The sequence below is a fragment of the Tupaia chinensis genome, unplaced genomic scaffold (assembly GCF_000334495.1).
Source record: "Tupaia chinensis unplaced genomic scaffold, TupChi_1.0 Scaffold000688_1, whole genome shotgun sequence".
Taxonomy (NCBI): domain Eukaryota; kingdom Metazoa; phylum Chordata; class Mammalia; order Scandentia; family Tupaiidae; genus Tupaia; species Tupaia belangeri.
The window spans coordinates 806,725-830,596 of NW_006160211.1; the positions used below are offsets into that span (position 1 = coordinate 806,725).

The following is a 23,872-nucleotide window of genomic DNA, read 5'->3' on the forward strand; positions in this document are numbered from 1 at the left end:
TGTCCTCTTGGGCCTTGATCCCAACATTAATACCGTAGGCTAACATGGGAATTAGAAGAACTGCCTGTCCTAGAAGGCTCTGGAAACATAAGGTGGGGAAGACAGTTGCTTCTCCTTTTGTTCCGGAGCTGTAAAGGCAGTGCTCAGCTAGAGTGTTTATCTCCTATCACTGCTGCTTCCAATGGCGGTGGGGTTTAGAATAGTTTTCCCTTTAGTAAGACTGTGGCCACAGGATAGACAAATGACCAAGAACCTCCACTTTATAAGTTGACATGTGAGATGTGTTGTATTTTCCTGACCCAGATATTTTCTATACCTAGAGATATTGTCATCAAGAAATTTTATATACCATTAAAACCACTTAAATAACTTCATGTAGGATCGGGAAGCAGCTGTTCATTTCAACAAATGTATTTTGAACATCAGCTGTGTATTTGGCAATCTGATGGCCACCAAGCAAACTCCAGAGAAAGGTTGGAGAAGCAACAGTTCCTAGTAGAGCATGTTAGTAATCCTGGCAGATTTTTTATTATTATTTTTATTTTTTTATTTTTTTTGCCATTGGGCACCTGCACTCACCAGAGAGAGGGAAAGAAGGAAAATGAGAAATCACCACCCCCCCATGGGGGGATGGTTATGCTGCAATCCCTTGTCCTCCATTTTGCACCTGGGATCTTGGGCATTCATGCATACCCACCCAGTGTGCTTTTCAAGCCTCCAGGTCCAAGACTCAACTGCACACAAATTTAAAATAATAATAATAATAATAATAATAATAAAATTAAATAATTCTTTTAAAAAAAGAATAAGAGATTTGGCATCTGATCAAAACTATCACTTGTTTATTTCACTAGGGCTGTTAATATCTTCATGAGATCTAGTGTTTTTTATAAACATTATTTTATTTAACTGTATTTATTTATTAATTTGACCAGAGAGGGACAGAGTGAAAGACAGAGAGAGAGAGAAAGTGAGAAAGCAAGCCACCAGGTCCAGGATTCGAACTGTGGTCAGCCATGTGGGAATCCAGCACCCTTATCCACCACACCACCTGCCAGCCCCTAGATCTAGTGTTTTTAATTTGTTTGCTGTTGTTTGTTTGTTTGTTTGTTTGTTTAATATTGACCTATGGGAAATTAAATGTCCAACTCTTAGTTTCCTTCCTTACAGACTTAGCTCAAGATTTGGTCATAGGGTATTAGACAACTCCAAGAAATTATTTTTTAATTTTGTTGACCATGATAATTGCATTGTGAATTTTACTTAAAAAAAAAAAAAAGGAATACATATGTATAGGGGAAATAATAGGAGATCTAAGATTTGATTTACCAAAATTCAGCAATAAGGATAACATGAAGGAGCCAGCCTGGAGCATAGTGGTTAAGGCAGCTGGATCCCATATGATCGACCATGCTGTTCGAATCTCTAACCAGTGGCTTGACTGGGTGTCATTAGACAGTCCTGGTTCCATTGTGGACCCTCTCGTTCAAAGCTTTTGCATGCTTAAGTATCCCAAACAACTAAGAAATTAAAAAAAAAAAAAAAAGGGACTGTCAGTTATACCATTCACACCTAAAGACTGAATTTTATCTATTTTGAAAATGAACTTCTCTCACTACACAGAAGTAACAGATATTTGTTAAAATCAGTTTTGTATTTAGAAATGTATTGGTAGTAGAGATGTTTTCATAATTTTCAGAGATTATGCATTCTCCATTAATACTTTTGTGCTGCCGCTTGCAAATATGCATTTCCAAACTTGAAATATAAGTGTGAACAGTGAAAAAAAAAAAAAAAGGCACTGGACCAGGAACAGCAGATGGTGTGGTGTAATGATTACATCACTGAACTCCCACTCAAACCACTTGAGCGTGGTTCAAGTCCCAGACTCGGCATCTTAAAACTTATACCATGCACATGTGCATGCGTGCCCAAAATCCCAAGAGGAGAATGGAGGAGAAGGGATTGCAGTGTGGTTATCACCGCTGAGGGATGACTTCTCACTTTCTGTCTCTCTGTTTTGCTGGTGAGCACATGCGCTCTATAGCAAAAATCTCTCTCCAAAAAAAAATCCCCAAAACACACTGGACCTATGTGTGGACCTATGCCCTAAATCCAGAAGGGAAGCAGAGATGGAGAAGTGATTGCAGTGTAACTATGCCCCGTGGGATGCATTCTCACTTCCCCCACTTTCTCTGAGTCTCTCTGACAAGTACACATGCCCTCTGGCAAAATTTTAAAAAATAAAGAAAGATAAATGAAGCACATGTGGTAAAATCTTGATAGATGTTGAATCTGGATTAGGTCAAGATTCATTTATCTTTTCAGCCTACTTTTGTATAGGTTTGAGAATGATCATAGTAAAATATGCATACACACAAGAGTTAGTCATATAAATGTACAAGATACATTTGGAAAATAATTAAAATTTTACCCCAGGGGCTGGTAAGTTGCATGGTGGTTAAGGTGCTAGACTCCCACGTGTCCAGCTGCGGTTCAAGTTCTGGACCTGGTGGCTTGCTTTCTCACTTTCCCTCTCAATCTCTGTCTCTTTCTGGTCAAATTAAAATAATTATAATAAATAAAAATAATTCTTTTCAAAAAATTAGAATAAAAATTTATTCCAAAGACCTACTCTTAATTTTTGAACTGTCATTATTACAGGTGATGGTTGGATTCATAATGTCATAACAAATTGTTGGAAACAACTTACACATTTACCTAAAACCAGACCTCGGTAAGTCTAAGAGTTGACAAATAGTAAAATAGTTAAGAATTTGTAAAGTATTAAAATACAGCACTGACTTTATAATGTTTGCTATTGAAATAATAAATCATCAGAGAGCCTATCTTTCAAATAAGCTTGATGTTACCTAAATTAATTATCATTTTAATTATGTCTGATTTAAAAAAAGGATCTATCTAGTTTCTACCCATGTTTGCATATTTGAAAATTGTTTTTAGGTAAATACATAATCTTGCCTGATAAATATGACAAGAGTAAGAGAATTGAAAATTTCATATAAGGTTATCTTTTGGCTTTAATAGTAGATATTTGTTTTTGGAAGATGTTTAATACAGTTAAATATGAAATTTTGCTTTTGGGCCAGCAGGTGGCATGGAGATTACAACACTGGCTCCCACATGGCTGGCTGTGAGGTTTGAGTCCTGGACTCAGCATCTTGAAAATCACTCTGAGTGAGACCAGCAGTTAGTGTAATGGCTATGTCATTGGGCTCCCATGTAGTCGGCTGTGGGACCTGGTGGCTTAAAACTTACGCCGGGCATGTGTGTGTGCATGCCCAAGATCCTGAGAGGAGAATGGAGGAGAAGGGATTGCGGCGTGGGATGGCTATCCCCCTGGGGGGTGATTTCTTGCTTTCTATCTCTCTGTCTCTGTCTGTCTGGCAAGCGCATGCGCCCTATAGCATAAACCTCTCAAAAAAAAAAAAAAATCACTCTGAGCATGTGTATGTGTGCCCAAAATCCCAAGAGGAGACTGAAGGAGAAGGGACTATGGCATGGCCATCCCTTTAGGGGATGATTTCTCACTTTTCTGCTTCTCGCTCTCTCTGGTGAGCACACATACCCAATAACAAAACTTAAAAAAAAAGAAAAATTTTGCTTTTATGTTGATTGAGAAAATGGAAGATTATTAATGTATTCTTTAATGTGAATTTAACAATTTATTTAATTTCATTTATTATTGTTATTATTTTTAATTTGACCAAAGAGAAAGAGAAGGAAAGTGAGAAAGTAAGTCACCAGGTCTGGTACTTGAACCATGGTCAGCACCTGAGTCCAGCGCCCTAACCCTCCATGCCATCTGCTGACAACTAAGGTGAATTTTTAAAATTTTCGAGATGGTATTTGTGCTGGAGAGAGATAAAGAGAGGAAGTAAAATAGAGAAAGCGCCCCCCATGAGGACTGGTCATGCCACAATCCCTTCTCTTCTGTCTTTCCCTCCTTTCAGGATTTTGGGCATGCACTCACACATGCCTGTCATGTTTTTCAAGCTGCCAAGTCTGGGACTTGAACTATACAGTCATGTGGGATCCAGCCGCCTTAATCACCAAGCACTGGCTAGGCAATGTGATTTTTTTTTTTTAATTTGCTATAGGGTGTCTGTGCTTGTCTGACAGAGAGAGTGAGGGAGTGAGTGAGCAAGAAAACACCCCCTAAGGGGGATGCCATGCCACACGAGAAAGAGAGAACTAGAAAGTGAGAAATCACCCCCCTGGGGGGATGGTTATGCCACAGTCCCTTCTCTTCCATTCTCATCTCAGGATTTTGGACACACACTTACACACGTACACCTTGCACAGCCAGGTCTGGGACTCGGACCACAAGGCTGCCATGAGGGATCCAGCCACCTCAACCACCATGCCACCAGCTGGCTCTGAAATTTCTTTTAAAAAACAGAAAATGTCTTAGTTGTTTGTGGTATATTGTAGAATTTTTTAAAATGTAGAAACAATATATTAATATTAGACTGTAAAGTAAATCCTATTGTTAATTTAATTCTTACCTTTTTCTAATTTGATTAAAAGTATAATAAATTTAGATTTAGCACATTATAATAATTATTGTCAGTAATAGATTTTTTATGCCATATATTTCAGAATTTTTTTAAAAATAATGATTATACTAGTGCGAAATCAATTTAATGATGTGTTTTTGTTATTTAACAAGTGACAAGTAACTTACTTGAGATAAAGACCTCAAATATTTATATACTTTTGGTGTGCATATCTATATTAATATTCATAATATATTTAATGTTTATTAAATGTGATGATGCTTACATCTTCATGTATAAAAATTCATTGGAATGTGTTAACACTCTGGCTCTTTAAATATATATATATTTTGTTGTTGTTGTTCATTTAAAAGAGTTTTATAGCTATTAGAATATGAGAGCCCAGAGTTCTAGTTGCTGCTCAGCTACTGCTTAATTTTTTTGGCTTTGAAGTCACTTAAAGAATCTGAGCACCAGTTAATTTACCTGTGAAACGGTAGAGTTGGGTTAGATAACCTCTTAGTTTCTTCCAGTTGTTTGATTGTATAAATGCATTAATTATTGACCAAAGTAGTATGAAAATATATTTAACTTTTAAATGATTACTATTTTATATTTGAACCCTTAATGTGTGCAGTAATATGACTATTATTGATAATATACTAGTTAGAACTAGAGCTATGTAAAGAGATTTCTTTTCATTCAGCTGATGTAAATAATATGCTTTATTAGAATGTTTAGGTGATAAGTTTAGAACAGCTGTGAGAGGACAGAAACTGTCAGTCTGTAGAAAAAACATCAGGTTGCAAGCTAGATGCCACCAGATCGAGGCAGGAAAGGCTTGCCAGTGTTCTTCGATGATGAAGTCCAGGCCAGTTTCCCTAAGGCAGATAAGACAGACAGATCTATCTTCAGGTCTGAGGTGAGGAGGACAGGTGGGATACAGTTGAGTGTAAGGAGAACATATATGTGTGTTTCTATATATGTATATACTCATTTTTTTAAATGCAATTGACAATGTAGTAAACATCTGAATGCATTTTGTGTAAACTTTCCCAAGTTGTTGTTTGAAATGTAAGCTGCCCAATTCTCCTTAGTACTCTATAGCAGGTTTTCAACCTCAGCACTACTGACATTAGGGGTGTCCTGTGCACTCCAGGATCTTTAGCAGCTCTCCTGGCCTTTACCTCTGTGATAGCAGTGGCACTACCTTCATTTTCCCTAAATTATGACAACCCAAAATACCAGCAGATATTGTCAGGCGTCCCCTTGGGGAATACATCCCCCCTGGCTGAGGACCACTGTTCTACACTGTAGCGGTCTCTTTTCCAGGACTCATCTTCATTTAAAAACTGTGCTTGGTTGGGAACCAGCAGTTAGCGTAATGGCTATGTCGCTGGACTCCCACGTAGTCGACCGCGGTTCGTGTCCCAGACCCGGTGGCTTAAAACTCACGCCGGGCGCGTGTGCGTGCGTGCCCAAGATCCCGAGAGGAGAATGGAGGAGAAGGGATTGCGGCGTGACCATCCCCCCTGGGGGGTGATTTCTCGCTTTCTGTCTCTATGTCTCTCTCTGTCTGTCTGGTGAGCGCACGCGCCCTACAGTGAAAATCTCTCCAAAAAAAAAAAAAAATTAATTTAAAAAAAAAAAAAAAAAACTGTGCTTGGTTGAAAAGCCACCTACAGAGTCATATCTGATAAGCTGCAGAAGTGACTGTCGGCAAGGACCCTTTTTTAGTTGTGTGTAAAGAACGTTGTATAAAGAATTGCTTATAGAGCCTGAAGTACTGGTGGATCCTATGAGTATGCATGGCCTTCTCTCCCAGAAATTATTTCTTCCCATAAAGGAGAGCATTCATTGTAATCTCTCTCCCTCTTCCAGTCCCCATCCCCACAACACAACTTGGGTTCTTGCCGGCAGTGTATATGACTGTACGTTGTAACACATGAGTCGGAGAATCGGGCAGAGTATCTCCCGAGTAACATCTGTTGGACTTAGCTCTACCCCGGGCTGCAAGTGCACGTGTCATTGACTGTGTGCATGATTGTCTGAGGAAAGTGTTTGGTTTAACAGATTGTGCATAATCCCCCTGTTTGTACTTGGAAATGAAGTAAAAGGGATTAATGTACTAAAAATAGATTATGTGGTAACAAATGATAATGTGTAATTGTTAGGGGCATATGTTGATTTAGCAATTTGGTCTATTAAGAAAAGTAATCAAAGGACTCTCAGAGTCAAAGCAATGACTTTATAAAATCCTCCATTTATCATCTAATATTGAAAAATTCACATGTACATTTTTCTGACAGAGCTCCCAAAATATTGAACTTTATAAAACCATACTCATTCTCATTAAATAATATGAACTTGGAGATGGATAAGTGATATCAGACTACTTCTATAATAACATTAGATTTTCTACCCCTTATGAAAGGATGTGTGTATTAAATCACTGAATAAATTATATCAGCAATTTGTGATTGCTTTTGTTAACCAAAATTTTTCTACTGGTTACAGAACACCATATTAACACAATTTAAGGTGAAGCATAAAATTAAATTACCTAAATTCTAATGATGTGCTGGTAAACGGTTAACACCGCTCTCCAGCAGGCCAAAAGCTCCAATGTGTAGCATTTGCTGATGTTCAAGGTGTAAATACAGTTCCCATAGCTGATTTCAAGCTGCTGGTGTGAAAGTGAGCATGGAGTTGAATGGAGCTACACACATCGGCTTAAGCTACTCAGGAAGCCGGGTCTGCCACACACTGGCAATTTCGGACCTCATAATTTCCTTAGGTAGCTAGAAAACACACACAGAAAACAAAGTAGTGTCCAGGGCAGTTTATCTTCAATTGTTACCTAGGAGAGTGTAAAATGAGCATGTAAATCTTAAAGGTTGCTAGTGAACAATGGTAACAGAACCTACCCTGGTAGGGTATCTGGAGTGCTCCCTGAGGGGCTTAAGCCTGTTTCTAAGGCCCTGAGAGAGTGGCTTATTCTAAGCATAAGAAACAAGGTGAACAAGAGCCTACAGGTAGATAGGAGCTTTTCTCTTAGGGGAAGCAAGTAAATGAAATTGGTTGAAGTAGCAGACTTCTTAGGGGAAAGGCAAGATTTGTGGGGGAAAGAAAGCATTTGATTGTAAATAATGGACTACGGAAATGGCTATTGGCCGTATAGATGCTTTTTTGTCAGGAAATTTCCACGGTTAAAAATAATATTTGAAAAATATCGTTTATTATCTGTATGTAGTTAGGGGAGATTAGAGACAGAAGCCTACTGGGAGCCTGTGGTGGTGTTCTGCACCTGGAGTGATGAGAGTGTGTTGATGGGAACATGAAGGAAGCGCAGCTTGGATCTGTGAGGATCTGATGGTGGGAACAGAGAGCTGGACAGGGAAGCAGAAATGATGAGAGCAGTAACGGGACATAAGAAAACTGGGCAAGGCACCTGTTTCAGCAGTAAAGTAGTCAGTTCCTTTTTAATTTCTTTTATTTCAAGGATAATATATATGAGATGAAGGGGTTAGAAAAAGTTAGAGGGTATAATAGAGAATTATTAGGACTAATCTCCTTCATTGAAACGATGTGACTTGGTGAACTCTAGAAAAATCTTTAAAATCTAACTCCTTTGAGGATATAATGGAGATTCTAGTTCAATCATGCCTCCTTTGAAATTGATTCAATTTTAAAGTGTGTGATTTAGAATGATCAATATGTAATATACAGTTTCTTCCTTGATAATATTTCACTCTGTTTTTAATCTTCAATCATAGGTTATGGCACACAGCCTGTTTGGGAAAAGAAAATGAAATAATGGTATTTGGTGGGAGCAAAGATGATTTACTTTCCTTGGACACAGTAAGAAAATCCTACATCTAATGATTTCTTCTGAGTATTCAAACTAAATGACTACCAAAAAAGAATGTTGATAATTTAACACTACAAAATATGGAAAGGCATGAAATGTTACTCTGTCATGTGATTACTCTACAAAAGAAGTGGCTTTTATGAAACATTTCAGGGTATTTTGGAATTATAAAGCAAAACAGGTCTATTAACTTCATTAGCCAAATTATTAAGAACTCTTTTTTAAAGAAAATAATTATTTTATTTAACTTTGTTTATTTATTTTTAAAAAATTTGACCAGAGCGGGACAGCGAGAGAGTGAATTAGAGAAAGCAAGAAAGTGAGCTGCTAGGTTTGGAACTTGAACCAAGGTCAGCCATGTGGGAGTCCAGTGCCCTTGACCACCATGCCACCTGCCAGCCCCTAAGAAAAGCTGGTAATGGATGTCTTGTTCTTTTCTTTTCTCTTAGAGCCTCACCATAGTCTGAGTGTTCATAATTTTATCAAATTAACCTATTGGTACATAATAACTTGATACATGAAAAAAATCTGTAATGCTAAACATAATATGCTAACTGTAATAATAAATACTCATGAAATTTGCTGGGTAACTTAAGAAGCAGAACATTATCAAAACTGTTAAAACTGCCTGCTTATTCCTTCTGAATCTTTCCTACTAGCTTCTCTTCTCAAGAGGAAACTACTCTGTCAAAATTCTTTGGTTTTGGAACCAATAGGTGGCGTGGTAGTTAAAGCACTGGGTTCCTACACGGCTGACTATGGTTTGAGTCTTGGACTTGGTGCTTACTTTCTCACTTTCCTTCTCTTTCTGTCTCATGTGCCCTGTAGCAAATTTTAAAAAAATAATGATGATAATAAATACAATTAAATAAATAACTCTTTCATAATGCTTTAAAATTTTTTGTCGTTGATTTTTTTGGGGTTTTTGCCATAGAGCACATGTACTCACCAAAGAGACAGCTAGAAAGTGAGAAATCAACCCCTGGGGGGATAGCCATGCCACAATCCCTTCTCAGGGTTTTGTGCACGCATGCACACACGCCCAGTGTAATTTTTATTTTTTTTGAGAGGTTTTTGCTATAGGGTGCATGCGCTCACCAGACAGACAGAGAGAGACAGAGAGACAGAAAGCGAGATATCACCCTCCCCAGGGGGGCATGGTCACGCCGCAATCCCTTCTCCTCCATTCTCCTCTCAGGATCTTGGGCACACATGCACACGCGCCCAGCATGAGTTTAAGCCACCGGGTCTGGGACTCGAACCGCTGTCGACTACATGGGAGTCCAGCGACATAGCCATTACACTAACTGCTGGTCCCAATGCCCAGTGTAATTTTTGAACCACCCAGTCCAGAACTTGAACCATGGTCAGCCATGTGGGAATTCAATGCCTTAATCACCATGCCATCTGCTGGGCCCCACTTGGATAAAATAGTTGAAGCATATTTTCTTTTTATGTTGTGTATCTTTTGCTGTGCTTCACACCTGCTATTTTATATCAGGGCTTAAAGCATTTTGGTTCTGGAATCTGATAAAACTAAGGTCAAAGAAATAGATGAGTAGTATTCCAAGAATGTTCTTTTATTCCCAGCACCTTGAGAAATATGGAGCAGGGTGGCCCCATTCATATCCGCTACCTGGTGGGACAGGAGTCCAGGATGGACTGCTTTGGTTTGCATAGGACACCGAAAACAGCAGGGCTCTGATCTGTCAGAGACAGGGTGCAACAAGCTGGAGCCTGACCAGGGGGCACCAGTTCCACTTCACCTCTCCAGGCAGTTGTCTTCGAAGTTGTTCCTACAAAGTGGCAAATCTTGAAATAAGGTGGCTTCTTCTTAGGTGGTTTGTTTTATTTAGTAGTTGTAAGGCCTTCCACTTAAATGTTACATATATTGAAAGTTTTAGAACTTTCTTGGGCTGAAAATTCAGTGCTTCACTAGATATTCCTTGTATTTACTTAACAAGCGAATTTTGTGGTTTGTCTTCTCTTTCTCGGCACTAGAAAGGTACACTAGGAGCTAGAATACAAAGTTTATCATTAAAATGGGAATTCTGCTTAAATTATGATCATAAATTATGAAACTCTAAAGGCCTGTTTGAAAGGATTAGAGACATTTTCTGCTGATTATTCTACCATATTTATTTTATTTGAGAGGTTTTTTTTTTTTTTTTTTGGCTTTAGGGCACATGCACTTGCTAGAGAGACAGAAAATGAGAAATCATCCCTCAGGGGGAATAGCCACACCCCAGTTCCTTCTCTTCCATTCTCCTCTTGGGATTTTGCACATGCACACACATGCCTGGTGTGATTTGAGCCACCAGGTCTGGGATTCAAACTGCAGTTTACCTCGTGGCAGTCCAGCGCCTTTAACCACCACACCACCTCCTAGCCCCCTGTATTTACTTTTAGATAAGAGACTTGCTTTTCTAAAAATCTCCTAGATCTTGATTTTCAAATTAAGATTTCTCAAGAAATCCGTAGGGCCACCTTGGAAAAAGAAGGGAGAATAAAGTGCAGGTTTTAAAATAAGAGTTATTGAGAAAAGTTCTCAAAAAAAACAAAAAAATTGAAAACCACTACTGTTATGTTTTCAATTAGCAATAATTGCGCCTCGGATAAACCTCATTGGCTACGATACTGCCACTGCGCAAAGCTACTACTGCTATGTTATCATCTTTAACTCACTGTTCTCAGTGGAAAACATTGTTCTGATTTTTAAATTTATAATTATGTAGGTTATTGGTTTGGTAAAATTTAGTTATTGAAAATTGGGACCAGGACCAGCAGGTGGCGTGGTGGTTAGGGTGCTGGATACTCCCACATGGCCGACCAGGGTTCGAGTCCTGAATCTGGTGGCTTGCTTTCTCATTTCCTCCCTCTCTCTCTCTCACCCTCTGTCTCTCTCTGATCAAACTAAAAAATAAAATGAATGAATAAATAAAATAAAATAATAATAAAAAAGAAGACAAGAAAGGTTAAAAAAAAAAAAAGAAAGAAAATTGGGACCAGCAGTTAACATAATGGCTATGTCGCTGGACTCCCATGTAGTCGACTGCGGTTTGCGTTCCAGACCTGGTGGCTTAAACTCACGCCAGGCGCATGTGCATGCGTGTCCAAGATCCTGAGAGGAGAATGGAGGAGAAGGGATTGTGGTGTGGCCATCCCCCCTTGGGGGTGATTCCTCACTTTCTGTCTCTTTCTGTCTCTGTCTGGTGAGCGCACGCACCCTATAGCAAAAACCTCTCCAAAAAAAAAAGAGAAAATTGATAACTATGCATGTAAGATTTCTGGATGGCAGATATATATATGTACACATGTGTATGTTGGTGTGTATGTGCATGTGCATATGTAAATGTGTGCATGCATGTGTGTGTCCACTGATAGCTAGAAAGAATGGTTTATTTGCTGCTTTACATAATTTCATTTACATTTATAAAAGTATTCAATTATTTATGTACTATCATTTTTACCAAAAACCCTAATAAGATCTTTTTTGTTGTTGATTAGGGTCACTGTAATGATTTATTGATCTTTCAAACACAGCCTTATTCACTACTCAGGTAAGCAAATCTGGTATTTTTATGCATAAATATTCAATGACTGTATAGTTTCTTTCTTCCTCCTTTTTTGGGAAGAGTTATATTTTTCAGGTAGTTTATGACGAGTTCAAGAAAAGGTTTACATCTTCCTAATATAATCATATTTATAGCAGTGAACCACACTAATGTGATCTTTCAAAATTAAAATATACAGTACAGCTACAGTTTTGTTTTGTTTGTAAAATTACATTAGTGCACGTGGTAATATTAAACATACTGTATTTCCTTGAGTCTAAGCCTTTCCATTTTTCACATTTTAACTCTTTTGAAATTAAAGTGTATTTGATAGTTGAGGCCACACCGCATTCTCTTCTCCTCCATCCTGCTCTCAGGATTTGGGGCACACACATAAACGTGCCTGGCATGAGTTTTAAACCATTGGTCTGAGACTCGAACCTCAGCCGTCTATGTGGGAGTCCAGCAACATAACCATTATGCCATCTGCTAGTCCTCCCACTGTATTTTATTACACAAGAAATCATACCTCATAGCAATCTAATTCTGTTTTCATTAATCAACATCTGCTCTTCACCCCTTCCCCTCTTCATTCCCATCCTCTTAGTAGTCATTCTTCATGTCTATACTTATGTGAAGTCATTTTCTTCAGTTTCCACCTATGAGGGAGAACATCGCCCCCTCATATTGCTTTCTGTACCTGACTTATTTCATTTAACGTTATGTCCTTTAGCTCACCCATGTAACCTGAAATGATAGGAGTTCGTTCTTTTTCATGGCTGAATAGTATTCCATTGTCTTAGTTCTTCAGTGCATTGCTAACAGAAATAATTGATACTGAGTGATTTTATAAGGAAATATGGGGTGGATTAGCCCTGTTATGCAGCGGTTAAGTGCTGCAAATAGAGAGCTACATCCCACCTGGCTGACCAGTTTGAATCACCCTCCCAGCAACATGAAAAACACATTGCGTGTCCACCCTAGGGCACCATGAAGGAATTAAGTTTCATCTAACACTGCTATATAAGGTCAAGTCCCAATACATGAATTTCTGGGGAACATCCAATCACTGCCTATAAGACCAAATTTTAAAACGTGAACCACTGAGGCCGGCAGGTGACATGGTGGTTAAAGGTGCTGGACTTCCACATGGCCAACTGCGGTTCGAGTCCCAGACCTGGTGGCTTGCTTTCTCACTTTCCCTTTCTCTCTCTCCTGCTCTTGCTCCCACTCTGCCCCTCTTTGGTCAAATTTTATTTTTATTTATATTTATTTATTTATTCATTCATTCATTCATTCATTTATTTATAAATAATATTATAATTTATTTATTATTTCAAATAAATTTATTATTTGAAATAATAAATAAATATGAATCTTTGGGAGACAAACTATTATCCAAACCATAGCATCCATCATTGTCTGCTGATGGACACTTAGTTTGATCCCATATTTTGGCTGCTGTGAATATTGCTGCAGTAAACATTGAAGCATACAGATAATCTTTACAATATGTGGGTTTCCTTCCTTGGGATATATATCTAGTAGTGGTATTGCTAAATCACATCGCAGTTCTGTTTTTCATTTTTTGAGGAAACTCCATATTGTTTTCTATGATGGCTGTAGTAATTTACAGTTCCATCAACAGTGTATTTCTATTATTTATTCTGATTTTAAAAATAAGGTGTATTTACCAAGAAACTGTACAAAATATGAAAAGTACATGGAGGCCAGCAGGTGGCATGGTGGTTATGGTCCTGGACTCCTACATTGTGGACTGTGGTTCAAGTCCCAGAGCTGTTGGCTTGCTTTCTCACTTTCCCTTTATCTCTCTGGTAAAAAAATAAATATTTCTTTAAAAGAAAATATATGGTAAAAAAAAAAAAATGAAGCAAAACAAAAAATACTTAAGAACTATCAGCCACAATGATCCTTGTTAAGAGTGTGTTATTCTTCTAAACTTTTAAAATAATTTAAAATCACTTTAGTGATGTTGTTAAATGATTAGAGAGCATTTAACCACTTCAGGTGATCACTGGGGACCTTTGCGAGAGCAGTACACATACATGTGTGTTTGTGTGTACAAAGGATCAAATCATGCATGTTTTTATAATCTGCTCTTAAAACAGATTGTGGGTATCTTGGATGTACGTTTATGACTATTCAATGTAATAGATCCATAGTTCTGTTAGTAGTGGCTGTGCAGTGTTCTGTCTCATGGTAGTACAATTTATGTATTGGTGTATTGATAATATTTATTTATTATTTTTAAAATTAATTTATTTATTTATCCTATGAGCAAGAGAGACAGAGAGACAGCACCCAAGGACTCCTGGCAGGATCTTGACATTGCAGTCTCTCACCTGCCCTGGTCACCATGTCATTAGCATGCATGTTCCCAACGTGTTTGGGGAGGTCTCCAGGTACGAACTCAGAAGCTTCTCATGCAGGCCAGCCTCATAGAGTGTCACGGTTTGCTGCTCCACTGCCTCTTGCCCCAAATCTATTGATAGATATTAGGATATCTGTAGTTTTGAGCTGCTGTAAAAGCTGGGCATGAAATATTGTGTGTGTCATCAGAGAATGTGCATGTCTCCTAGGAGCAGTTCTGAGAGGAGATAGTGGAGAATCAGAGCACATGTACAAGCTGTCTTGGGATGGCTCTCCAGGAGCTCCTGCTGCCCCTGACAACCTGCAGCTTCCTGGACATAGTGTCTAAGGCCTCTGCTTATCTCTCTGCCTCATTTTTGCCATGCCCCACTAGCACGCTCTGCCCTCTGGCCATAGTGAAACCACAGAATTGCAGTTTCTGTAATAACTCTCACTTTTATCTCTAGGTCTGTGTAATTGCAGTCCTGTATCTGGAATACCTTTGCTTATTTAATCTGTTGAGGCTTTCCAGGTTTCAGCTTGGACCTCCCACCTGGAAAATGCCCCCTCCACATGTGCTAAGGGTGTCTTGGTTATTCTTTTTATTTTTTATGCCAGAGGATGTATATACTTGAGACATGGAGAGAGAAAAAGTGAGCACATGCCCAACAGTGAGACTTGGTCATGCCACAGTCCTTTGTCTCCCAGCTTCCGTCCTATCAGGATGCTGAGCAATATGCGTCCCTGGCATAAAGCCAGCAGGGCCAGGGTTAGCTGCGTGAGATCCAGCTTTCCTCTGCATAATAGCTCCTAAGCACTGCACTACAGGGCCCGCCCCTATTTTTTGTTTGTTTGCTTGTGAACCGTGTGTGTGTGTGTGTGTGTGTGTGTGTGTGCACAAGAGAGAGAAAGGACCATTGTCACCAAGCCCCATACTGTCAGGAATCCTGGGCTCTCACACAACCTTCACTCAGTGTGTTTTTCAAGCTGCAAAGGCCAGGACTCAAACCCTGGTTGGCCATGTGGCATCCAGCTTCCTCTGCACAGCACTTAACCACTACTCTATGGGACCAGCTCTGTTTGGTTTATTCTTCCTACCTGATTCCCACAGAACCTGTACCTGTCATGGAAATTTCATTCTATTCCAGTCATAGCATTCATAACATTTTGTTGATTTTTCCCCCACTAAACTATAATCTTCTTAAAAGTATAAAATGGTGATCCTGAGATAGATACTAAACTTCAGCTGTGAAATATTGCTTTTCTTGAACAAAAATGAAGATTTTCTGCGGAGACTTCACCCTCACAAATCATTTCTAGTGGCCTCTATGCACTAAGGTTCAAGTGAACAGGATCCAAACATCTGAGTATGGTTAGGGTCAGAATAGTCCTCTATTCCCACTGAATCTGATACACAAAGAGTGAAAATGGGACAGAGGGACCAGTAGTTAGCGTAATGGCTATGTTGCTGAACTCCCGTGTGATTGACTGTGGTTCGGGTACCCGACCCAGTGGCTTAAACTCACACCAGGCATGTGTGAGTGCATGCCCAGGATCCTGAGAGGAGAATGGAGAAGAAGGGATTGCAGCATGGCCATCCCCCTGGGGGGGGGGGTGATTTCTCGCTTTCTGTCTCTCTGTCTCTCTGTCTTTCTGGTGAGTGCATGCCTCCTATAGCAAAAAACTCTAAAAAAAAAAAAAAGACAAAAAGAAAAGGGGACAGAAGAGGTATTGCAGATCACTTCCTTCTGCACACCTCTGAATGCTCATATTGAACTTCAAGAATTAGGAAGAAATGCACCATCCATCAGATGACTAGAAATCACTTCAGGGTCACAAAAAATTATGGGAAAGCAAGAAAATACCTCTTCTCCAATGGAAAACAATAACTCTTCATCATCCTCAGACAGTACAATGAAACTCATGAAAATGTCTGATAAAGAATTTAGAATATTCATAATGACAAAGCTAACAGAGATGGAAGAGAAGAGAGAAAATGAATTGCAGAAGAGGTAGGAGAAAGGAGCCGACAAGTTCCAGGAGGTGAAATTCTTGAAAGATCTAAAAGAGGAAATACATACTATAAAAAAATAATCAAATGGAACTGTTAGAGATGAAGGTTATAATACAGGAAGTCAAAATCTCCCCTGAAAGTATTAAAAACAGACTAGATCATACAGAAAATAGAATCTCAGTTGTAGAAGATAGAATTGCTGGCCTAGAAAAATCCACCACAAAGACTGAGAAAATGGCCCCCCAAAAATGAGAATAATATACGAGAAATACTAGATACCATCAAACATCCAAACATCCAGATAATTGGTATCCCAGAAGGTGAAGAGACTCATAAGGGCATTGATAATCTATTCCATGAAATCCTGGAAGAAAACTTTCCAAACCTAGAGAGGCATTCAAAGATCTAGTCTCAAGAAATACAAAGGACCCCAAATAGAATCAACTCAAGAAGATTTTCTCCAAGACGCATTATAGCCAGATTGACCAAAACCACAGACAAAGACAAGATACTAAGATTGGCAAGAGATAAATGGTAAGTTACCTGCAAAGGATATCCCATCAGGATAACAGTGGCCCTCTCATTGGAAACAATGTGAGCAAGGAAAGAATAGGAAAATATATTCATTCAATAAAAGTAATTTCAACCAAGAATACTGTACTCGGCAAGATTATCCTTCATTCTCAGATAAACAAAACCCGAAAGAATTTACCAACACCACACCAGATCTCCAAGAAGTTCTGAAGGGAGTGCTATACCAGGACAATTAAATACAGACACACAGAAATAAGAGTTCAAAAACTAAGAAAAGGCCCAACTGAATCATAGGGACAAGTCTGGAGTTGAATATTATATCCTAGAATTTAATCAGGAAGGTCAAACCACAATAGAAGATAGATTAAGTACACGAGACTGAACTGGTGAAATTGTATTTTATGACTTGACTAAAACATTGCTGATTTTCTTCTAGGCTTTGTTTTCTAATTTTAAGGATTTTTGTCCTGTCTTAAGCTGCGGATAGGTTCATGTACCTACTATTTGAACAGAATCCTAACCTGTTCCCTGTCTTTAAGTTTTAAGCAAAGTTCCTTAGCATTTCTTTGATTTATTAAAGCTAAAACTGCTTTTCTTGAAATTAAAAAATATATTAAAAAATACCTATTTAATGACCCTAGCAAGCTATCTAGCATCAGCCTGGTGCTACCTTAAAGTATATTCACTCTACTCAGAGTTTCACACCTACAGTCAGACATATATTCACAGATATGTGTATACCAGCTGAACTTGCTATTGAAAGTAGATTATTTAAGAAATTTTGTGAATCAATACAATGTGGGGAAAAAAAGGAATGGAGAACAACTGTAAACACCTGAGATAGTGTGGTAGGAGGGTGGGACATGGCAGAGGGTGAGAGATAGGGGTTAAAAATATATGTATAGGATGGGACCAGTGGGTGGTGAGGTGGTTAAGGCGCTGGACAATCCCGCATGGCCAACCAGGGTTCGAGTCCTGAATCTGGTGACTTGCTTTCTCACTTCCTCTCTCTCTCACTCTCACCCTCTGTCTCTCTCTGATCAAACCAAAAAATAAAATGAATGAATGAATAAAAAATGAGAAAATAACATGTATTCTCTATAAAATGTGGAAATCCAGTATGTGAGGTTAGTAAGAGCTTGAGGACAATGGGTAGTGTGGTGATTAAGGTGCTAGACTCCCACATGGCCGACTACAGTTCAAGTCTTGGACCTGGCAGCTTGCTTTCTCACCTTCCCTCTCTTTCTCTGTGTCTCTCTTTTCAGTCAAATTAAAGTAAAAGAATGAATGTATTAAAAAAATTAAATATATATACATATATATACACATACATACATACATACACACACATGAAACTAGAAATGGAAAATTATTGATGATAAAATTTATGATTAAGCCACTATGTACCATATTCTGGATGAGAAATCACATTTTGTATGCTGTGACAATGCTCAGGGAATGAATATAAATTAATTAATTAAAGAAATATTTCAGAAAAAAAAGTTAAAAAAAATAGCTATTTAATGACTGTAGTAAGCTATATAACCCCAACTAGGTATACTTTATAGTATATTCATTCTATTCACTGAGGTTTATGCCTAAAGTCAGACTTGTGTTCATGGATATGTATAAATCAACTGTGCTTGCTATTGAATGTATTTAGATTAATTAAGATCTTTAGTGAATCAATAAAATGTGAAAAAAAAACATTTAAAAATTTTTTAAAAAGTATAAACTGGTACTGGATTTTCTCCTCCTAAGATAGTAGTTAGTATACAGTACACACTGATCAAGTATAAGTTGTTACTAGCAAGTGACTGGTAAAGGCTGAAGCCATCTCCTTATCTGATTTTTCTTTCTGTCATCATGAAGACGGCACAAGAATTGTTTTGTCATCCTCGTAACAGACTTAAATTTGTACCAGGAAATAAAATTCCTATAATTTTCTTATACTTCTAGTACATCTACATTGAATGTTTAAAAGAATTATTCATTTAATTTTACTCTTCTTCAGTTTGAACAGAGAGAGACAGAGAGGGAGAGAAAGCAAGACCTGCCAAGTCTGGGACTTGAACTGCGGTTGGCCATGTGGGAATCCAGCGCCCCAACTATGACACCTCCTGGTGCCTCCTCTATATTGAATTTTTTTTTTTTGATGGGGGGGGAGAGGTTTTGGCTACAGGGTGCGTGCACTCACCAGAAAGACAAGAGAGAAGACAGAGAGAGAGAAAGTGAGAAATCACCCCCCGGGGGGGTAGGGGATGGCCACGCCGCAATCCCTTCTCCTCCATTCTTCTCTTGGGATCTTGGGCATGCACGCACACGTGCCCAGCGTGAGTTTACCAGTTCCAGGACATGAACCGCGGTTGATTACATAGGAGTCCAAGCGACATAGCCATTAGGCTGACTGCTGGCCCCTCTATGTTGAATATTTTAATGCTTCTTATTTATATTTCTCACAAAGAAAAAAGGCTTCATGAAAATATAGAAGAACATAAATCCCCAGAGTGTAAATGCTTATAAAAATGACAACTAAAGTTAACCACAGCAGAATCAAATGAGTCCGGTTTTTTTTTTTGAGAGATTTTCACAATAGGGTGCGTGCGCTCACCAGACAGACAGAGAGAGACAGAGAGACAGAAAGCTAGAAATCACCCCTCAGGGGGGATGGTCACGCCATAATCCCTTCTCCTCCATTCTCCTCTTGGGATCTTGGGCATGCACGCAGACGCGCCCGGCGTGAGTTTTAAGCCACTGGGTCCAGGACGCGAACCACAGTCGACTATGTGGGAGTCCAGCGACATAGCCATAACGCTAACTGCTGGTTCCCATGAGTCCGTTTTTTAAAAGAATTATTTCATCTTATTTATTATTATTATTTTTCGAATTGGCCAGAGAGAAAAAGAGAGAGAGACTATGTGAGGAAGCAAGCCACTAAGTCCGAGACTCGAACTGTGGCTGGCCATGTGGGAGTCCAGTGCCTTAACCACCTCACATCACCTGCTGGCCCCCAAATGAGTCTCCTTTTTATGAGTTGTTTCTGTTTGTTTGTTTTTGTTTTTGCCATAGGGTGCTGTGCTTGCTATCTCCCAGGGGGATGGCCCTGCCACAGTCCCTTCTCCGTTTCTCTCCTGGGCTCTTGGTCACACATGCAGACTTGTCCAGTGTGATTTTCAGGGCACCAGATCTGGGAATCAAACTGCAATTGGGTGTGGGATTTCAGTGACCTAACAACTAGCCAATCTGCAGCCCCCAATCCCTTCTCCTCCATTCTCCTCTCGGGATCTCGGGCACGCACACACATGTGCCTGGCTTGAGTTTAACCCACCGGGTCCAAGATTCAAACCACAGTCGACTACATGGGAGTTCAGCGACATAACCATTACGCTAACTTCTGGTCCCATCCAAAATGAGTCTATTTTAAAACCTCTTTTGAAAGATGTATTTATCTTTTGGAATTAAAGTTTATCAGTTGAAGTAGATGTTTATCAATAATTCTTAAGTTTGTGTTTTAAAAGTATAAAACCTCTGGGCTAGCAGGTTGCATGGTTAAGGCACTGGACTCCGATATGGCTGACCGTGGTTCAAGTCCTGGACCTGGTGGCTTGCTTTCTCACTCTCCCTCTCTCTCTCTATCTCTCTGCTCAAATTTAATACTACTACTAATAATTTAAAATTTTAATTTAAAAAGTATACTCCTCCACAGTAGCATGAGACTAAGAAAATTGTATCTGAGGGGATAGTGCCCTCTAGTGGAATCACAAGATAATTCTTGTCTTCTCACCTGGTGTCTTTGGGTCTACTTGTCAAATATGGAACCCCAGCACAGTAGTTTTTAACAGGAAATGGGGCATCACGTGGTATAAAAATGGGTGTTAGATGCTTTATCTCTAAGTGATGGAAGGGAAAGACAGTTCTCAGAGAAAGGTACATGGTTATGAGCTAACTGGAAGGATATGTGAAAAAGGGTCTGTCGTAGACTAATCTGCTTTAAAATTAAGTGTGAATCCTTTATTACTTAAAGAATGTTATGCATGCTAAGTTGTATTTTCTGTTTCTATTGGAATTTTGTCAGTCTATACTGTAAAAATATGCAATTATTATTGTACTCTGGAAAAAAATTTGACCGTGTTCTAAACAATACCAAGAAAGGTACATTGTCATGTAAAATTTCATAATAATATTTATTTTTATTTTTGAGAATACTTAACTGTTTTATGTGGGTTCAAAAACTAATTTAAATTCTTTATGCTTTATTTACAGGTTATGCTTGGACTGCATTGGTAAAAATGCTATGATTTTAAAAAGTCAGATATCTTTATTACCTCCTAAACTTCTACAACAAGTGCTCAAAAAAATAACATTTTGGACTGCAGCTAATCACCGAGAAGAACAAAGAGTCCAGAAAGAAGAAACAAAATAACTATCAGTGGATCAATAGCTATTAAATTGATTATACTCTATATATTTAATATGTTTGAATATTTAAATGAGACTATATTTAAACTCCCTTTTCCAAACTGCAGGCTCGATTTAAAGGGGATAAAATGATTTAAATGAAAGTGTTCTATTAAAGTGACTAAATGGCATGAGATATATGGAAATAAGATGTTAATGAAAATTGTATTTGTAAATCAGTCCCCTTATAAGGAACGAGTACTCTTTCTGAAAGTAGGTGCAATTATAACAGATTTTTAACTCAATATGTGCCCTTTACTGGAAAGATTATATTAATTTGAAAATAAGAAATTACCCTAATGTCTCCAGAAATCCCCAAACAGTGATATATAGATTAACATTAAGTATAAACTTTAAGAGAAACTAAATTTCCTTGTCACTTTAAAATGGCTAAAGCTTCTCCTTAACTAACTTTGTTATTAATAACATCTCCTTAAATAATGAATGCAACTGGCCAAAAATGATAAAATACACAAATCCCAGTAAGGTGTTAAATTCTGAACTCCTGCCCTTTTAGCACTTACATAGTGAAGTATTTATTCTTAGGCATCATTGTAACTTTTCTTCATCTGATTAGGGGAATAAATGTTTTCGACTGTCTTTCTGTGTTATGCGCTTGCCTAGTGTCTGTCATACTGTAAGGACCATATTTTAAGGTACATCAAGTCAGGGTTTATTTATCACACAGCCTTCGAAATGTTGAGAAGCAGTATATTTGTTCACTTGGAGACTTGTCAAAATATGTTTTGTCTTGAAAAAGTGATTCTCAAATGTTGGTTGTAAGTAATGAAATGGAATGATAATCTAGCAATTCGATCTTACAGAAACCCCTAAATTTGATCCTCGTCACTCTACAGAGTTGATGCTCAAGATACCAAAAAGTTGAAAATCTAGTACCTTCCCTTTTATCTTCAGTATTATCATTTTTACAAAAATGGAACACTATATATACTATATTCCTCAAAATGGCACTTTTGCCATATGAAGAAATTTTTCTTCCTAGTATCACAGTCATGTCCTTCCCTTGAATTATAAATTACAATTAGCTACTAAAAAGTTCAGTATATAAAATTACTCTCCACAAGCTCACCATGCAAGTTATCTCTGAAGTGTGAAATGTTAGAAAAAATATATTTCTATATCAAAATATGTATATAGTTTATAACCAAAATTATAGTCATAGTATTTCATTAAAGTTTAGAGATATATTTTATATATATGTACTATATTTTGGATGTGTAAAGCTTCTATTTATGTATTGAAATATTTTGTGTTTACATTTTATTTATTGTACAAAGTATATAGAATTACTGTTTTCATAATTTTGTCAGTGTAAACCAGCCATTAGAGTTGATTGTGCAAAAAATATTTCAGTGTAAGTTTTCATTTCTTAATTAGTTTTAGACTTAATTACATATTTAGAAAATGAATCCCACAAGTAATATATATCTTAGAAATAATGACCTTTTTTCCTTTTTTGTGTGTGGCTATAGGGCATGTGTGCAGACAGAGACAGAGACAGAGAAAGAGAGAGAGGGGAAAGTGAGAACTTCCTCCCCAGAGGGAGTGACCATGCTGCAGTCCATTCTTCTCCATTCTCCTCCTGGGATTTTGGGCATGCATGCACACATGCCCAACATGTTTTCTAGGCTGCTGGGTCCGGGTCTCAGATCACACAGTCGGCCATGTGGGATCCAGCCACCTTAACCTCTGTGCCATCTACTGGCCCAGAAATAATTATCTTATTAGTATGGACTTTGGTATCATCATTTTATATTTAAGGCAAAAATACACCAAAAACTAAATAGATAGTGACAGCAGACTATTTGAGTGGAATGAACATCTTTTAAGATGGTTTATGGATTATGGGAATGTCTACTCCAGCCTCTTAAAAGAGGATCTCTATTTTTAAATGATTCACCTAGAACATTAAAAGTGGAATTGGTTACTTCAGAATACACAGTCCCATTTGGGCTTTAAGAGAATGCATCCATGGCTGGCAGGTGACATTGTGGTTAAAGGTGCTGGACTCTCACATGGCTGACCACAGTTTGAGTCTCAGACCTGGCAGCTTGCTCTCTCTGTCTCTCTCTCTCTCTGGTCAAAATTGAAAAATAATTATTATAAATAAATAATTATAAAAAATAATAATAATACAACCTAGGAGCCAGCAAGTGGCATGATGGTTAAGGAGCTGGACTCCCACATACATGCCTATGGTGTGACCATAAATAGTGGTGTTATGTTGTTTAGCATATTTGGATTAAGAAATATATTTAGGAGGCCTGCAGGTGGCATGGTGGGGGTTCTGGACTCCCACATGGCCAACCATGATTTGAGATCTGGACTTGGCAACTTGTTTTCTCACTCCCCTCCCCCTCTGGTGAATTAAGAAAATATATAATAATAGTAAATAAAATTATACATTTTTAAGAAAAAAATATATTTAGGGCCAGCCAGTGGCACAGTGGTTAGGGAGGTGGATCTCGCATGACTGGCCATTCAAGTCCCAGACCTGGCAATTTGAGAAACACGGTGGATTTGGTGTCCA

General features: G+C 38.3%; 1 protein-coding gene and 1 pseudogene across 1 annotated transcript in view; one reads left to right on the forward strand and one right to left on the reverse strand.

The window, feature by feature from the left end:
• Positions 1-22,635, forward strand: part of KLHDC1 (kelch domain containing 1) — a gene marked incomplete at its 5' end in the record, with an annotated part of 42,664 nt that extends 20,029 nt beyond the window's left edge. Inside the window, 5 exon segments of the mRNA XM_014592433.2 lie at positions 2,665-2,737; positions 8,297-8,381; positions 11,899-11,951; positions 21,127-21,279; positions 21,281-22,635. Coding sequence (XP_014447919.1) covers positions 2,665-2,737; positions 8,297-8,381; positions 11,899-11,951; positions 21,127-21,279; positions 21,281-21,311 — 395 coding nt within the window.
• Positions 10,915-11,046, reverse strand: LOC114010047 (uncharacterized; annotated as a pseudogene).
• Positions 22,636-23,872: the final 1,237 nt, after the last annotated feature.